Source organism: Eubalaena glacialis, chromosome 13 (assembly GCF_028564815.1).
Source record: "Eubalaena glacialis isolate mEubGla1 chromosome 13, mEubGla1.1.hap2.+ XY, whole genome shotgun sequence".
Lineage (NCBI taxonomy): Eukaryota > Metazoa > Chordata > Mammalia > Artiodactyla > Balaenidae > Eubalaena > Eubalaena glacialis.
In genome coordinates, this window is record NC_083728.1 from 4,604,487 (window position 1) to 4,621,662 (window position 17,176).

Below are 17,176 nucleotides of genomic sequence, written 5' to 3' on the forward strand. Positions count from 1 at the left end.
GGTGCTTGGCTAGGGCACCTCCTTCCATCTTTTCGTCTCCTGATGTGGTCAGAGGAACCAAACAAAGTACCTTACATGACCATGAAAGAAGGACTGCTAGAATTATTCATCTCAGAGATGCATGGGATGATGACATTTTTATTATCCCAGGAAGGGTTTCTGGCCAGGTTTTATACCTCTGTGCGTGAGAGTGTTTGCAAAGCAGTCTTTTCAGGGTAAAAGCTTTCCGCATAGAAAGAGAGCGAAGCTAATTTCCACATGGACCGGCTGGTTATGAGAAGATAGCTCATAAGACAAATTGGTTTAGCTCGAAGAAATTATCCTTAATTTCTCAGGATAAGGAATTACTGGAATAGTCAAAGTCCTCCCAGGAGAAGGGATTCATTTCTTATGATAGGAACTTAGGGATAACTTGGTTAGATGCTTAGGTAAACATAGAGCGGGGGGGCGGGGGGTGGAAATCATATAGATAGGAAGCTCTGGACAGTTACCCAAAATCTGCGATCACTAATGGGAACAAAATTGAATTTGCCTCAAGATACTTGTTGAATTAGAAGTAATGAAAGATTCCTGAGATAAGGAGGTGCCCTTTGTAGAGACAAGCAAGTGGGCTCCAGGGCCCAAGGTTCCTGCAGGCCTCTGAGTCCCTCCTGCTTTCTGGTCTCTTTCCAGGCCAGTGAAATCCCCAGGGAACAGAGGCCATGGGATGTTGGATTCCTGGGCTTGTTGTGCAGGTTGCTTCCTTCCCGCTCATCCCGAGGCCACGCAGACTCTGTCTCTCCATTTGTAAAGTCTGCTGGAGTCAAAGCAGAAAGGTGAGTGTGTGTGCAAGGTCCCTACCAGTAGGGCTTCCTAAAAATGCCTCAAACCCCATCTCCCCTCCTTCCACCTCTGCCCTTGTTGTTTCTCACCCTGAGCGCCTGTGCATCTTCCTCCTAAACAATCACCCTGAGTAGTCCCAGCTCTTGAGGTTTAAGAACGCCCTCATTCCTAGTGTACAGTTGGTGCCCAGTCAAGCCACTGAATCCACTTACAACCAACAGCAAAATTTCATAGTAAATAATGAAAAGCAAAAATTGTAGCTAGGACTTTACCCTGGAAAATGAAATATCAAATGACAGTAGTAAGTTTATAGACACACACAGGCACATACATACATATGCATAAATGTAGTGATACATATATATTATAACATAGAGTTATATATATAATGAGACACGTACACACACAATTTAGGTTCAAATTGTAACTCTATGCAAATTCTTATACATAGGATGAATCAAGTGCTGGGTTTTGCCATCGTTTTCCCCACCAAACTGGAAAAAGCGCTACACAATATGTTTGAATTTCACAGCCCAATCACAGTGATGGAGATCTTTGCAGAAATATTCAAGGACTTGATTAGTTTTCCCGTGGGTCCCTCCTACTCCTTAGCTATTCAAAGCATTGTCTTATGACATGCTTTGACTTTGGGAACCATCTCTTGTCAACCTTCTCTTCTCAGTTGTTAGCTGCCTTGATTCCACAGGAAGTCATCCACGGGTGGTTTCACATGTGATGGAGGAGGTCTTGAGGGTCACTTGCTCAACCTGACAAAATCCTGCATCTTTTCCCAGCGTTGCCACTTCACTTTCCAACAATTGGTGGTACATTTTCCGCCATGGACAAGCACTGAGAGACTAACCGGAAGACACTTGGGCTCAACAAGGTCTAGGCTAGTGTCTTTAGCAGGTGCTAAGTTTCCAAGTGTTTGGCTCAGGAATAAATATGTTCATGTTTTGATGATTCTTGCTTCCCAGTATGGCCACAGGCCCTCTCATCCCTCTAACACAGAGGTTGCTATTGACTGAATGTTTGTGCCTCTCCCCCCGCCCCAAATTCATATTGAAATCCTAACGTGCAACGCAATGACATTAGAAGGTGGGGCCTTGGGACTTCCCTGGTGGCCCAGTGGTTAAGAATCCATCTTGCAATGCAGGGGACACAGGTTCGATCCCTGGTTGGGGAATTACGACCCCACATGCCTCCAGGCAACTGAGCCCATGCCACAACTAGTGAGAAGCCTGCACGCTGCAACAAAGAGCCCACGTGCCGAAACTAAGACCCAATGCAGGCAATAAATAAATAAATAAGTATTTTAATACATAAATATTTTTTTAAAAGAGGGTGGGGCCTTTGGGAGGTCCCCAAATGGATGAGATCGATGCTCTCACAAAAGAGGCCCGAGACAGCCCCCTTGCCCCTTCCACCAAGTGAGGCTGCTACGAGAAGTCAGCAACCCGACCCTGCTGGCATCCTGATCTTGGGCTTCCAGCTTCCAGGACTGAAAGAAATAAATTTCTGTTGTTTATAAGCCACTCAGCCTGTGGTATTTTGTTACATAAGCCTGAACTGACTAAGACAGGAGTCACAACTTTGTACTTTACATTGCAGTTGTGGACACACACACACACAATACAATCACAAGATCTATACAAAGTGCCACCAGCACAGAAGCAGAAACAAGGCATTGGGCCGAGCTGGGGAGAGGTACACCTGTGAGGTACGCGGGGTCAGGGGAGTATTTGCAGCCTCAAGACATGAGCAAGACTCTTTAGGGCAAATGAGGGGAAAGTGCCTTCTGGGCAGAGAACACCACGTGCAAAGTTCAAGGGTGTGGAACTTGTGGCCTGTTGAGGGACAGCTAGTAATCGCTGTAGCTGTAAAGGTCAGGTGAGTTGGCGACTGGAAGGACAAAAGATGGAGCCCAGGCAGGTAGACCTGTCTGATCCTAAGTCCAGATTCTAAGAGCCTGTTAGCCACAGCCCAGCGTTTCTACGACGCTTTTAGAAATGTCAGTAGCGTTTCTACTGACGCTTAGGGCCGGCACTTTTTTGATGTGGGGGACTGTCTCTGTCCTGTGTTCTGTAGAGTGTTTAGCAGCATCCCAGCCTCTGCCCACCGGATGCCAGGTGCACCCCCCTTCCTAGCTGTGACAACCAAAAAGGTCTCCAGACATTGTCATGTGTCTCTCGGAGGAAGTCGCCCCTGATTGTGAACTGCTGGTGTAGTGTCAGCTCCATGAGTGTAGGGAGGGCCTAGAATGGGTGATCTGTGGCTATTTGTTGAATAAATAAATGAAGGGAGCAAAGGCAAAAAGGTTGGGAAGAATATGTTCCCTGAGTGCAGAGAAATACAGAGAGGATTAACGACGAAGAAGCTCATAGTAAATTCAGAGACAAGGGTCATGGCTGAGAGGTTCAGAGGAAGAGGTGGGTTTGGAGTTTGAACAGTACAGATGAGGGTTAAAGAGCCGTTAAGAAGCTTGGAAACCGACCCCAATGTGAGACACACCCACTCCTGGAGTCTATGAAAGATGATGGGGAGGCCACAGGCTTACTGTTTTGCTTTAATAGTTATGTGTTGAGTGAAGATCAGGAGAGGAAAAAAAAAAACAATTTTCTATTGACGGTAGTTACATAAAGTGTATTTGTTAAAAAGCTGATATAAGAAACTTAAGTAATAACGGAACAGATGGTATGAAGACAGGGCAAATTGTGAAGATGGCATGAGAATGACTGACTTTGGGAATAAAAGGCGCCGGCGCCCAGCTGAAGTTGAGGCATGTGATTTCATCCATTTCTCCTGCCAGGCCTGTCTCTGTGCCCCACGAACGTGGCCCTGCTGCCTCTTCACTTCCCAGCCCCTAATCGAGGCCCTTCAGCCAAATCCTGCTCTGCAGCCCGGGAAGAGGCTCCACCACCATCTCCTGAGAAGGAGCTGCCTTCACAGTCATGGGCCTCTGCTCTGAACACCTAACCCCATCCCACCTCCCGCTTTAAAAATCTTCTAGTTTTGGGGGGTTTTTTAAATTGAAGTATAGTTGATTTACAATGTTGTGTTAGTTTCCGGCATACAGCAGCGATTCAGCTATATATATATTCATTTTCAGATTCTTTTCCATTATAGTTTATCACAAGATATGGAACATAGTTCCCTGTGCTGTACGGAAGGACCTTGTTGTTTGTCTTCTAGTTATTTTTCGCCTTGTGTTTTGGCTCCTCAGCCAGTTTTGAAGTTTCTCGCTGGTAGGAATCCCATCTGCATTCTCCCCAACTCGCACCCCAGGCACAGGGAAGGGCGTGAGGCTCTGGGGATTGTGTGTCATCCTGGTAAGTAAGTGCCATAACAAGCCAGTCACCAGGGCTTCCTTGATGGCGCAGTGGTTAAGAATCCACCTGCCAATGCAGGGGACACGGGTTCGAGCCCTGGTCCGGGAAGATCCCACATGCCGCGGAGCAACTAAGCCCGCTCACCACAACTACTGAGCCTGCGCTCTAGAGCCTGCGAGCCACAACTACTGAGCCCGCGTGCCACAACTACTGAAGCCTGCGCGCCTAGAGCCCGGGCTCCGCAACAAGAGAAGTCACGACAATGAGAAGCCTATGCACCGCGATGAAGAGTAGCCCCCGCTCGCTGCAAATAGAGAAAGCCTGTGCGCAGCAACGAAGACCCAACACAGCCAAAAATAAGAACAAATAAATTAATTAATTTTTTTAAAAAAAGAGCCAGTCACCTACTTAATCTCAAGTCAATTTAATGACCTGCTAATGACTTGCCTGTTTCTGTGAGAGGCACAGTCAGTGACACAAGGCTTAGGTATCTAAAAACCATTCATTTGTTTCCTCTGTGTGTTTCTGAGTGAGTCTCCAGGAGATAATCTATGTAAAGTCCTGCTCTCCAAACCCAAGTACAAGGTCGGTGGTATGACTTCCACACAGAAGAGATAGTTGGGCCTAGATCTCCAGCCTCCCATGCCCCCATCCCCACCACTCAAGCTGTAGTGAGCAAAATCGATAGACTGATATAGAATGGGGGGGGGGTAGTTGTCATTTTCACAACTTTAAAAAACAGAAATATTGAACTAGGGGGCAGAATAACATTCTCTAAAATAAACAGAATAGGAATCCTGGATGGTGAACAGCTTCACGGAGCTCCAGGCATAGCGGAGACAGGCTGTTCTGTGCTGACGGTTCCTGAACCAGTGTTTTTAACACCCAGCGACATTAACTTCTCAACTGAAGTTAATGACATTAACTTCTCAGTAATTGAGGCTGAGGCTCTCTCAGCAGCCCGTAAAGCATTACCTCCCTAAGAATCCCCTCTAAGTACTGTAGGTTTTGTTTTTAAAGTCCTAGGTACCACAAACTGCACTTAGCAACTACCCAACCATATTATTTCCTTCCTGTCCAATGTAATTTTTCTGTTTCTTTATATAAAGGACCTCGGCTATTTTAAAAAATTATCCTCCCTCCTAAATTAACCTGGCTTTTATTTGTTTTTAACAATCAAATGAGCTAAGAACAAGAACGAGGCAGTGCTTCGAACTAGCTTCTAGGTAACTAGATGTAAAAATTTTCCTCCACAGCCATCACTTAAAACGGCAAATTGTTCTGTTAGGGGGTGCAGGTTGTGGAGTGTGGCGGGTACCAGAGAGAGAGGACTTGTCCTGAAAGCGAGGCCAGTTTGTCCACTGGACGAGGTTCATCTCGTGATGTGGATGAAACCGCATGCCATGCCATCCTGCCCCCTCACGTCCTTCTCATTCATTCATTTACGCAACAACCAGGGATTATGTAGGTGCAGGGGGGTTGCTGGACAAGTCTGGCAAGACCCTCCCTGTCAGGCGCTTACAGTCTAGTGGCTGTATGATTCCAGTAATTCATTCATTCCACGAAGAATTATTATTTCATTTTTCAATAAATAACCATTTAGCCCTTACTGAGAATCATTATTGAGAAAGGCAGGCAAGATTCTTGCCCTCAAGGGCTTACATCTGAGTGGAAGTTAAACAAATGAACAAGATGATCTCAAAGAGTGAGAAGTGCTAAGAAAAATGCAACAGGATGTATGTCAGAGGAACTAAGGTTTAGAGGAGCTCTAAGGAAGGGTGATAAAGGAAGGGCGGGGGGCACTGACAGCTGAGCTGAGAGCCATCCTGTAAACCCTGGGCCAGCTGGCTTTCCACCTGTTCCACTGAGCACTCGTGCTTCCTAACTACACCCTCCACTGGGCACTAAGCACACTGTCTGATGTTAGCTTCTCCGGTGTACTCTGTGTCTCTTCTCCCCGCCGAGGGGCAAAAACCTCTTGGAGGGCAGGTGGCACGAGCACAGGGCTGACTGCCTGCTTGGCTGGTTGCTTGCTTGGTTGATCGCTTAGCTGGTTGACTATGGACCCTCCACAGCCTGGGTTGAGACAGCAGGTAGGAGGAAGTTTCTAATGGGGCACCATGAACATTTGCTCAAGGGAACCCCGAACACACAAGAGATGTCGGTGTAAGAGGGCCGATTGGATCCGTCAACAGTCCTCGTAACGCCAGGCGAGCTCGGGCCCGGCGGGAGCGAGGAGGCGAGGCGGGCGGGTGGGCGGCGCGCCCAAGAACCAGCTGGGCCCGGGCCAACTCGGCCCAGAGGTCGGCGTTCCCGCCGACGCCCGCGAGGGGGCGGACCGCAGGTCGCGTGCCGCGCCTGCGCAGCACAGCGCCCGCGCCGCCCTCGGAACTGCGCCGGCGCGGTGAGCCTGGCGCTAAGGGGCGGGGCTCCGTTGCGCCGCGCGCAAGGCTGGGGCAGAACCCGGGCCGGGATAGGGCGTGGGGCAGCGCGTCGGGACGTCCCTCGCGTCGAGCCCGATGGCGCGTGCGCATTGGGCGGCCGCCGGGGAGGCTGAGGGGCGGGGCGGGGCGGGGGCAAGAGTGGCTTCTTTGCCTCGCTGTGCCCTAGCACCGCCCGGACACCGCGCGGGCCGCCGGCATCATGAAGATCTGGACTTCGGAGCACGTCTTTGAGTACGTTTGGGGCGGGGGCAGGTCGGCGGGGGGCATGGGGTAACTGCGGGGTGGGAGGGCAGGCCGGGCCCGGAGTCGCGGCGAGGCCGGGGCGGCCCTCAGGAAGCTTCCAGGCGTCGGGCCTGGTGGGGGGAGCTGGGCCCGAGCACCTCGGAGCCCTGGGGGCGGGGACGAAGGTCACGACCCCGGGGACGCCCCAGGAATGGGTTCCCAGGGGAGACGACCCGTCCGGGTGGGGGCTGGGGAAGGGGCCCTGGCGGCCTGCCTCCCGTGGACGCCCCCTCGGGGGGCGGGGGCGTCGCCGAGCACCAGGTCCCTGACGGCGCTGGGGGTGGGAGAGGCGCCCCGTTGCCACATGGGGCCTTGCTGAGCCTTGTGGGTCGTGGCCCCGAGGATCGTGGGCTGTCGAGAGGCTGGTCGCTCCAGTATCTTCGGGTGGAGTTCCTTGCTTCAGAATGTGGACTTAGGGCGAGCTCAGGCGACCACGCCGCGGACCTTTTCCGGCAGCCCGTTGACCTGAGGAGTTAGAATTTACGGCCTTGAAATTGGAGTCCAAGGTCCAGCTCTGGCTCCAACAAGCTGTGTGATCTTGGGGTTACGCATTTTCGTCTGAGACATGGAAGATGACGACGGACGGTGTCGTCAGGGCCTGACAGCGCTGAGATGTCTTTGAGGCCACGTTCGTTAACATCTGTTGGTTAGGGAGAAATGTTTGGTGAGGAAAATAGGCCTTACACCAGTTGGATGTTGGGAATTAAATTCCCTTCTGGTTCCATGATTCATTGTACAAAAGAACCACGCACTTATTTGCCTGTATCATTTTTGCCTGAACAAATTGTTGATCGTTTGTCTCATCACTCTTTATTGACTAATCTTTTTTCTTTTCACCCATTTGAAATGCCACCTTCCTCCTAAGACACTTGTGATTTATATTTTAATCCATTTCTGAGCTATCTGTTCTATCCCAGTGGTCTGGCTGTTGTTGCCACACTGTTTTAATTTTTTTAGCTTGGAAGTATGTTTTAGTTTATTTCCAGGGCAATGTTTAAAACAAGTTGTAGACTTTTCACACACTCAGTGAATTAGACACATGCAGGAGTCCACTGGATCCTGGAAGGTGGAGAATGTTAGAATCAGGGGGCAGATTTCTTTTCTCCCTAATGTTTACAATCTTTCTGGGGGAAAGAGCCTAAGTTTGTAGTCTTTCCAGTGTTCTTTAACCAGGTCACATTCTTCACTACTCTGTTTCAGCCGTTGGGATCATGGATGGTTTCTTCTTTGCAGTTCTCTTCTGGGTTTAAATGTTTGAGAAGTTCTTGGCACTGTGTCTCCTTAGAATTTTTTTCCGTAACACTCTTCTCCATAGCTTGTTTCCTACCCCTCCTCCCCACTCATTCGGCTCTTTTCTTTAATGTTTTCCTCTCTTCTTACCCTTCAGTGTAAATGTTCAGTGAAATTATGTTGTTGGCCTTCTTGCATTTCATCAGGGACTATTAGTCTCTTTTTGTTGCATGCTTCTCTGAAATTTGATGAAAGCTCTGGGACTCTCCTCGCAGAAAATAGACATATTCACATAAATGCTCTGCGTGTCCTGGGAGAAGAAGCCCTGATCCTGATTCTCCCCAGATAATGTGGACTTTTTGATCAAGGTCCCAGCTGATACACACATTTCTGGCACCCAGATCTGTACCTTGGGCTCCAGTCTTTCTTGAACTTAAAATCCTTATTTTTAGATCTTCGCAGGGTATCTCTACTCACATGTCCTGCAGGCTCTTCAGACTCAGCATCCCTGAAGATGAAGTCATTTATCTCCCCTCGCAAATTTTATGCTTTCCCTGTGTTTTCCCTCTTAAGGATGTTACTAACTAACAACATCTAAGTCATCATTCTGAGTCTTTCCCATCTATGATTTTCCAGTGCTTCCTTCTGAGGCCTAGCATGTAGTTGGCATCAGTTGAAGTCATTCATTGATTCCTTCAACAAATATGAAGGCCCACTAAGTGCCAGGCACTGTTCTTTGGATTGGTTCCACTTTGGTAAATAAATCAAGGCACTGTTGCTGCCTCGGTGGAGTTAACAGTGTTCCCCACCTCGTTTTATAGGTGAAAAAATTGGACAGCTCACCAAGCGCGACCAGGTTCTACTGACTGACTGTCCTTTGGGGCCATCTTTGAATGTCTTGCAGTGTGAAGTCTTTTCACATGATTTCATTAATTCAGTTAAAGTGAATTACTGGAAGATTGTTAATTGTAATATGCATCCTTTGTGATTTTTGAGCTAGTCGTGTTTTATAAAGCAGTCTTCGTCCAAGCTAAGTCAACGTCAGTGCTTTCAAGTTGGCTCAGAGAGGAGAGAAGGACTGACTTACAAATAATGCATAACCACCCTGAAGCCTTGCAATTATTAATTTTTTCAAGGAGGTGGGGGAAGAGATAAGTGCGTGGAAGCCACCTCCCCATGGTATATGACTAGATGGAGACAGGGAAGGGTTCGTCCGATTCTCATTTTAGATAGTTTCCTTGGTAACAATCAGAGTGCTTGGCCCCTATCACTTCTATTTGTGGGGACTGTATAGTATGAAGTAGCTCCGCTTATATACCTGCACTGTTTGCTGAATAAGGCTTGAGATTAAAAACAGAATAGGGTTCATTTCTGTATAATATTAGAGCAAAAGTGAAGGCATTAAGAGTAATGTTACTGGTTGTCCAGGGTTTTGCAAAATGAGTGGGGCTGAGATTTTCCTTTTGTCCACGAAAGTTGTCAGGCTTAGTTCTCTGAAAAGTTGAAATAGATTACTGCCTACTTGTTTTGCTTTTATTTTATTTTTTTTTTAACATCTTTATTGGAGTATAATTGCTTTACAATGGTGGTGTTTTGCTTTTCAAAAAATAAAAAGTCATGCTGTGTGGTTTATCGGTAAGTGTAGTTTGAAACACCATCTCCAGATCTTGTCTTTCCTTTCAGTGAAGACGTGTAAAATCAGTCACTTTTAAGGCTCATTGTAGTTAATCAGAAGTTCATTTGAAATGGATATCTTTGGTACAAGCATGTTGTTCAGATAAGTTGTGAAGAGAACAAATGTACATCACATTTTGAATCACCCAAGTACATGTGCTTTTTGAAGAATATAAAGATGCTGCAAGTTCCATGATACTATTACCATCTCGATCCTAGATGACAAGCAAATGCTTATTAAGAGAGAATATTAGAAAGTGGCACATTAGGAGCACCTTAAAAAAACATTTTATTGTATTGAGTGACCTTTTCAAAACAAATCAGAATCACTCTTGAGGAAAGTAATGGATAAAGATTGACTGGAGGGGCCACTATTATTTATTACCTTAATAGAGAAAAATACATGTTTAATATTATGTTATTTAAATCAGTAATGCTTTGGATCTTTTTGTAATCCCTATGAGAATTTGTAGTGCCTATAAGTTGTTTTGCTCTTGTTACTTCTTTATGGCTTCACAGAAGTGGGGTCAGACAAAAGAATAAATGGTATAATAGTAATATTTTTTGCTGTTTGTTTCTGTAGAACATAATTGTAAAACACATTTTTATGAAACAGTAATTCTTAGAAACAAAATTTACATGTGAGAGTGGACACTGGTAAGTAGAAAAGATGCCGTAAGAAACGGTACTGCAGCGCTCTGGGGGTTATTCTAACCTATAGGCATCAGCGATGCCACATAGCCTGTGTGCTGAAAAAATACTGAAATCTGCACATGTGCAAAATGTAGATTGAGCCTCCCAAAATCATCTTTCAGTCAGCGTTTCAGAAAATAACCTTCCCTAGGTAAATGAAGTAAAGTTTAATTGTAAAGACTAATTTGATGGGTTATAAAAATGGTTTAATTTATATGCGTATTTTTTAATGTTTGATTTTTTATTCCTGTCGGCAGCCACCCATGGGAAACTGTTACAACAGCTGCAATGCAGAAATACCCAAACCCTATGAACCCGAGTGTGGTTGGAGTTGATGTATTGGACAGACACGTAGATCTCTCTGGAAAGTTGCACAGCCATAGACTTCTCAGCACAGAGTGGGGACTGCCTTCCATTGTGAAATCTGTAAGTGTGTCTTTATTCCTGAAGCAATGTGACTGCTGTAGAGAAGTTTTCTAAACCACATTATAATTTCAAATAGGTTGTGGGAGCCGATTCTGAATGTCATTTTTGCATCCGTTCAAATTGTATTATAATAAACTTGAGTTATGAGTGTATAATGAATTGGAAATATTATTACAGTCTTCATGAAGGCACCGGATAAAACCTCCTGAAGGAAGCCAGCTAATGCTCTGTAATCTAAAAGTTTTATTCTGCTTTTCCTACTTTGCCAGCAACTTAAGATGTGGAAGCAGTGGTCTGGTGCTGGTTGTTAGCTGACAGTTGCTGTGGTCAGTGGTGGCCGTGCCTGTTAAGTGAGGAGCATGGTCTCACTTTGCTGCTGCCGTGTTTGTTCCAAGATCTGGTGCTTCTACCTGTACATTTAAAAGCAATTCTGTGCCCTTTCAAGGGAGCAGGCTTTAGTGAGCCAGTTTAACCAGCAAGAAAGTGGGGTGCCAGTTTATCATGATGGGAGAGAACCCTGGTGTAAGTGGACCCAGTTGTCTGTAGAGATTCTTTTTCTAGAAAGTGGGCCCCCTCAGAAAAGTAAAGAACACTTTTTCCAACAGGTTGTTTCCATTGCACACGCCACGGCACTAGACGGTGTGGACGCAGGAGTGAGCAGGGCTGGGACTGGCCTGGGTCAGAGCGCAGGGAGTGACGCTGGCTGTGCTGTGTTATCTTCTTCCTGACGTGGCTGGTTTTCTGTCTGGAGACCGGAGCCACTGCGTCCTCTCGCTTGGGCTGCGCTAGGAAAGCACTGACAGACGCTCCAAACCTCTCCTTTCTCCAGATGCCCTGTTTCCCGAATAGTCGGGCTCACTGCTCCACCCTCAACCTTGGCAGTTCCCGAGTCCTGCCTTGTACTCCGTACGCTCTCAGCGGCTGGTTGCTAATCGCCTCTGCTTGTGTCTTGGGCGTCTCATCTCCTTCGTGGTGTGTGAAGTCCTTTTACCCTTAAACGGGCCTCCTTTCTGACCTTTGTCGCTTTCTCATGTTTTTTATGAAAACAGATTTTTGGCTCAAAATATTAACACATTTTTACCTTCACATAAAATATTGATACACTTGTTAAGAAATCCTTCCTCCTCTGATTACTAATTCTGAATGTTTTACTTAGCTTATTGGTGCAGCAAGAACCAAAACATATGTGCAAGAACATTCTGTAGTGGATCCCGTAGAGAAAACGATGGAACTTAAATCTACTAACGTAAGTCTGGACTCCCTTTTGTTTTAATTTTAAACTAATTTGGCTTGGTTTTTTTCTCTCTTTTGTAGTTGGTACACAAATGAATGTATGCTCTTCAGCCTGGTTTAGGAAATCAGTACTGAGATGCTGCATTGTCTCTGCCTGTTTGCAGCTTAGCCTCAGCGCTCTAATGAGCCTGCCTGTTATTTCTAGGAGACAGCACTCAATAAAGTGAATTTGGCATCATGTGCATGTTATTACTATTATGATGCTTTTGTCAAATTTATTATTTTTTTAATAAAAAGGAAGCAATGAATAGTGAAAACTTCTTTTTACACAGTAATATCAAAGTGGTTTATTTGCTGCTGTTTTGTATATTTAGCTAGCAAGGTTTTGGTTTGTGAATTAATTTTGGAAATATTTTTAATCTTGGTTTCCAAAATGATTGACTTTTTTTTTAATTCTATAGATTTCATTTACAAATATGGTTTCAGTAGATGAGAGACTTATATACAAACCACATCCTCAAGACCCAGAAAAGTAAGTGAAAAATATTTTAACAAACCTATTTTACAGTGTGTTTTAATTTTTTTAATCAAATATTTCTTTGAAAAATGAAAATTAGGTCATCCTGAAGCTGTGTAAATGTATTTTGTTCCAGAACTGTTTTGACTCAAGAAGCCATAATTACCGTGAAAGGGGTCAGTCTCGGCAGTTACCTCGAAGGACTGATGGCAAGCACGATATCGTCAAATGCCAATAAAGTAAGTAAGGCTGCTCCCCGCTTGCTCTTTGTTTTGTTTTGTTTTGTGTTTCTTTGGGGGGTGCAGCGCAGGCTTGCAGGATCTTAGTTCCCCACGCCCCCTGCGGTGGAAGCGTGGAGTCTTAACCACTGGAACACCAGGGAAGTCCCTCCCTGCTTGCTCTTATTCCTGGGTCTTGTTTCTTGGAAGCGCTGTCCTTGTGAGCTGACTCTGAGCCACTGCAGTGCGAGGTGATGTGGGCAGTTGCTGGCACGGGCTCTGGGGTCCAGCCCACCTGCGTTCACGTCCCAGCTGTAACTCTGACCAGCCTTTCACCTTGGGCAATTAATTTAGTGAACCTCTCTCTGCTTCAGTTTCCTGTCTGCGAAGTGGAGATTAATCACCCACCTTACAGGGTTGGGCGCGAAGAGTGAATGAGATAATATGGGAAGCCTGTAGCCCTGGGCCCAGCATGGGGGAGGGGGGGGGAGCCGTGTAGCAGTGCGTCACTGTTGAAAGCATAGATTCCCAACCTCTTTTTCATTATCATCTCCCTTCACGCCCAGGTCCGCTGTAGACATTTTTCCCCTAATTACCCCCACCCCATGAAATTGTTTAATACTACAGATTATATCTATAGATATAGATAAATGGATATATGTCTGTGTTTTATACATGAAAAAAGTGAGATTTTTCTCCATTGCCCCCCAACTAATTTTTGCCTGATTGAGAATGAATGATTTAAAATAAAGTAAGTTCAGAGAAGGAGATGCCTAACGTACTGTTTTATAACACATGTTTAATATAAGCATTCAGCAGTCAAAAGATATTCATAGATGCCTTCTCTGTGTCAGGCAGAGTGCTAGGCTAGACTGGGGATACAGCGGGGAGCAAAACAAACGTGGTCCCTGCCCTCGTGGAACTAAGAGGAAGGCGACATTAATCATACAACACGTCATTAGGAAAGGAAAAGTACAGAAAGGTATGACAGTGTTTAATGAGTGTTCAGTAAGTGATGTTTCTGCTGAGTTCTGAATGAGGGGTGGGTAGGCTGTGAGGGGCCTGCTAGGAAGCATTCCAGGCAGAGGAGCTGCGTGTGCAAAGGCCCTGAGACCGGAAGCAGGAAATGCTCCTGTTCTGTCCCTCAAGGAACTGCATAGGGTCCAGGAGAGTGGTTGAAGTGGAAGTCAGGGCCCAGAGCCTTCAGAGCCTCGTACAGGATTTTGGTTTAAAATATGGACGTACAAAGAAAAAAAAGGAGTTTGACCTCACCCCAAAAGGGGAACCATTCTAATCATAAATAAGTAAAACATCACTGTCGTTTAATTGTAGATTCTTTTGAGAACATCTTTTGCAAAAATTAAAATTAAAATCAGTATATATAGATCAAGCCAGTTTCTCAAGGCATTTGATATTTGGGAAATAACATGAGAGAAAAAAAAGCAAAGGTAAAAACAACCTGTCCTGGTGAGATTTAGTTATGCTTGTACCGCTTCTTGTTACTTCCTGATGTGCCGTTTATTTGACAGGTGCCTTTGCTCTCACTTGGTAAGAATAAACATGTTGGATTTTTTTTAAGGGCCGAGAAGCAGTGGAGTGGGTAATACATAAATTAAATGCTGAAATTGAGGAATTGACGGCTTCGGCAAGAGGGAGCATCAGGACACCAATGGCAGCAGCAGCATTTGTGGAGAAATGATCATGAAAGTTGATAACACCCAGTTCCCCAGGTCTCTACGAGCTGGCAGTATATTTATTTGTTATTTAAAAAATACATCTATATTTTCGGTAGAATTGTTTTTTTAATAAGCTGAAGGACTATGTGACTTGATCAAAACAAAGAGGTGCAGGGTTTCTAAATAAAAGGGATTGGCTGAAATTAGTGTTGTCTGAAATGACTGTCTGATTTTGAGGATTCCAGTATTTATGTAAAAATTTAACAATTTTTGAAAAGTACTTGAAAACTGGTATTGGCTGATTAAACCTCCTTAAGGTAGAATTTTAAAGCTTTTCACGCATTGGAACTCTACCTGTCTTTGGACCAACCCCAGAACCAAGCAGAGCCACCTCTTACATACCCACCACTGCCTTGCAATAAACTTGGAGAACTTGCATGAGGGAACTCACTTTTAAAGGAGAAACTGTATAGTTTTAAAAAGACGTTAATTGTATAAAATAATTTGCTCTGCTATAAACCACCATTAAAAATCACAATGTTTTAATTTGGTACTCAACATTTTTGGAGTAAAAATTATCACGAAAGTAATAAACGACTCCAACAAAAATATACTTTATTGTGTTAAAGAGTACTGTATTGATTTGCCAAAGTTTTGTAACTTAGTAAAGGTATTACCTTCCTTGGATCTGTACTTTATGACTTAGTATGCTGTGTCGTGGGCTGGTTATGTTAACTGAAAAAGTAAAATCATTACCAGAATTTTGCAGCACTCTAAACTTAAACAGAAGAACAGCTGTTCACATCTTAGCATTTCACATTTGCCTAACTTATAAATTGCCATGTGTCAGAATCGTGGTTCTGTAATTGCTAAAGCATGATATGTCAGGTTATTTGAATATAATTACTTTTTGAAGTAATTGTGACCACAAAACATCTTTTTTACGTGAAGAGCTGTACATCATTTGAAATTACCTGAATGATGTCTTGATCTGAAGCATAAATCCCAGGGACTTAATGTTTTTAATAATACCGTGTCACTGTGGGGGATGGGGGTGGTGGAGAAGAAAAAAGAATAATAGGGTGAAAAAAAAGCATTGACCTAAACTAACCAGTATGTGAATTGCTTTGCAGCTTTTATTTATGGGAAATCCTTGCTTTGGATGCCAGTGGGCAGCTGCAATCTGAAAATCCAGTAAATGTTGTTTTGTTTTGTATTTTGTAGCAGGCAATTAATTATCAACCACTAAATAATATCTTTGATACTGGGAATTGTTGCATACAGAATATTTTTGTTAAAAGGTGATGAGCTCTTGCCTTTATTTCACAGTACTTAAAGTGATAAACTTCTAGTCAGGTTTCCTATAAAAGAAACCAATTAATATATGTACCTAAACCACAAAAATAGTATACCAAACTATTTGAAAATTACTGTTTTTCTACTTAAAATATTGTTTAGCTTGCGACTTCTTAGGACATTTGTAAAAGCAAGTTAAAGCCAATAAAGTTTTTGATTATTTTTTGTAACCGGAGATGGTTTTTACAATTAAAATAACATTTCAACTAAACAAACCATTGCTAAATAATGATATTTAATAATAAGTTGCCTTGTATAATTTCTGAAAATTATACTTGTTCTGAAAAGTATAAGAATACCCTAATGATAAAAAGATTTCTAAACAAAATTTTATCCTGTTTGATTTTTTTTACTCTGATCTAATGACAAAATTCTATGGATTTTCATCTTCCAGTGTAGTTACTTTTCGTTAAGTAGCTCGTAGGTAATGGCTTTTACCTGTTAAAATATAAATAACATAGCAGGCATTCGAGAGGACTAAACTGGAGTAAAGTGTTCATGGGTTAGAATTAGACTCTCGGACTATGGAGCATATTATCCTGTTTAATGTTAAAGGTGGATCTTGTATGAATTAAGAAAAACCTTCCTGTTAATAAAAACTTCCGTTTAACTATGATGTTTTTCCTGATTATAATTTCTTTTTAATAACTAAGGAGCAAAAGAAATGTTTTTCCTTGTAAGAATTCACCTAATTGCCGCGCGCTCGAGCCGGCTCTGCGCCGCGAGGTTGAGTCTCTAAGTTGGACGCGCTGCGCCTCCTCCCCTCCTCCCTCCGATGTCCAGTCCATTCTCCCCGGCCAGGTTCTGGTGCCCCGGGCCGGCCTGAAACCCTAGGGATTGTCGGGGGGCGTCTCGTTTTAACTGTTAACTCGGGGTGGACATGCTTGAGTGTTGTCAACATCAAGGTCGGGACGCGGCCGTCGGGTCCGGGGTCGGGGGCGTGCGCCCCGACACCGACCTCGACGCGGCCCCAAGTCTCGCGCTCCCGAAGCTACGCGGTCGCGCGTTCCCTCCTGCTCCCCTCCTGCTCCCCTCGTGCCCCGCCGCCCCGCCGCCCCGCCGCCCCGCCGCCCCGCCAGGGCCACTACGGAAGCCCGCGGAGCCAATAGGAACGCGCGGCCGGCCGGCCCGCCCGGGGATTGGCAGCTGCGGCCCGGGCCGCGCGCCACCATTGGCTCGCGGCGCCCGGGGGAGTCTGCGACGAGACGCCAGAGGCCGTGCGGGGGGGCGGGGCGGGGCGGGGCAAGAGGCGGTGGGATTGGCAGGTCCGGCGCTC

General features: G+C 45.1%; 1 protein-coding gene across 1 annotated transcript; it reads left to right on the forward strand.

Annotated features, from left to right (window-relative positions):
- Window positions 1-6,690: 6,690 nt before the first annotated feature.
- Window positions 6,691-14,750, forward strand: PRELID3B (PRELI domain containing 3B). Its single transcript, XM_061208606.1, has 6 exons — window positions 6,691-6,826; window positions 10,732-10,900; window positions 12,057-12,146; window positions 12,595-12,665; window positions 12,787-12,889; window positions 14,448-14,750. The coding sequence occupies exons 1-6, from the start codon at window positions 6,795-6,797 to the stop codon at window positions 14,565-14,567; spliced, it is 585 nt and encodes a 194-aa protein (XP_061064589.1). The 5' UTR covers window positions 6,691-6,794; the 3' UTR covers window positions 14,568-14,750.
- Window positions 14,751-17,176: the final 2,426 nt, after the last annotated feature.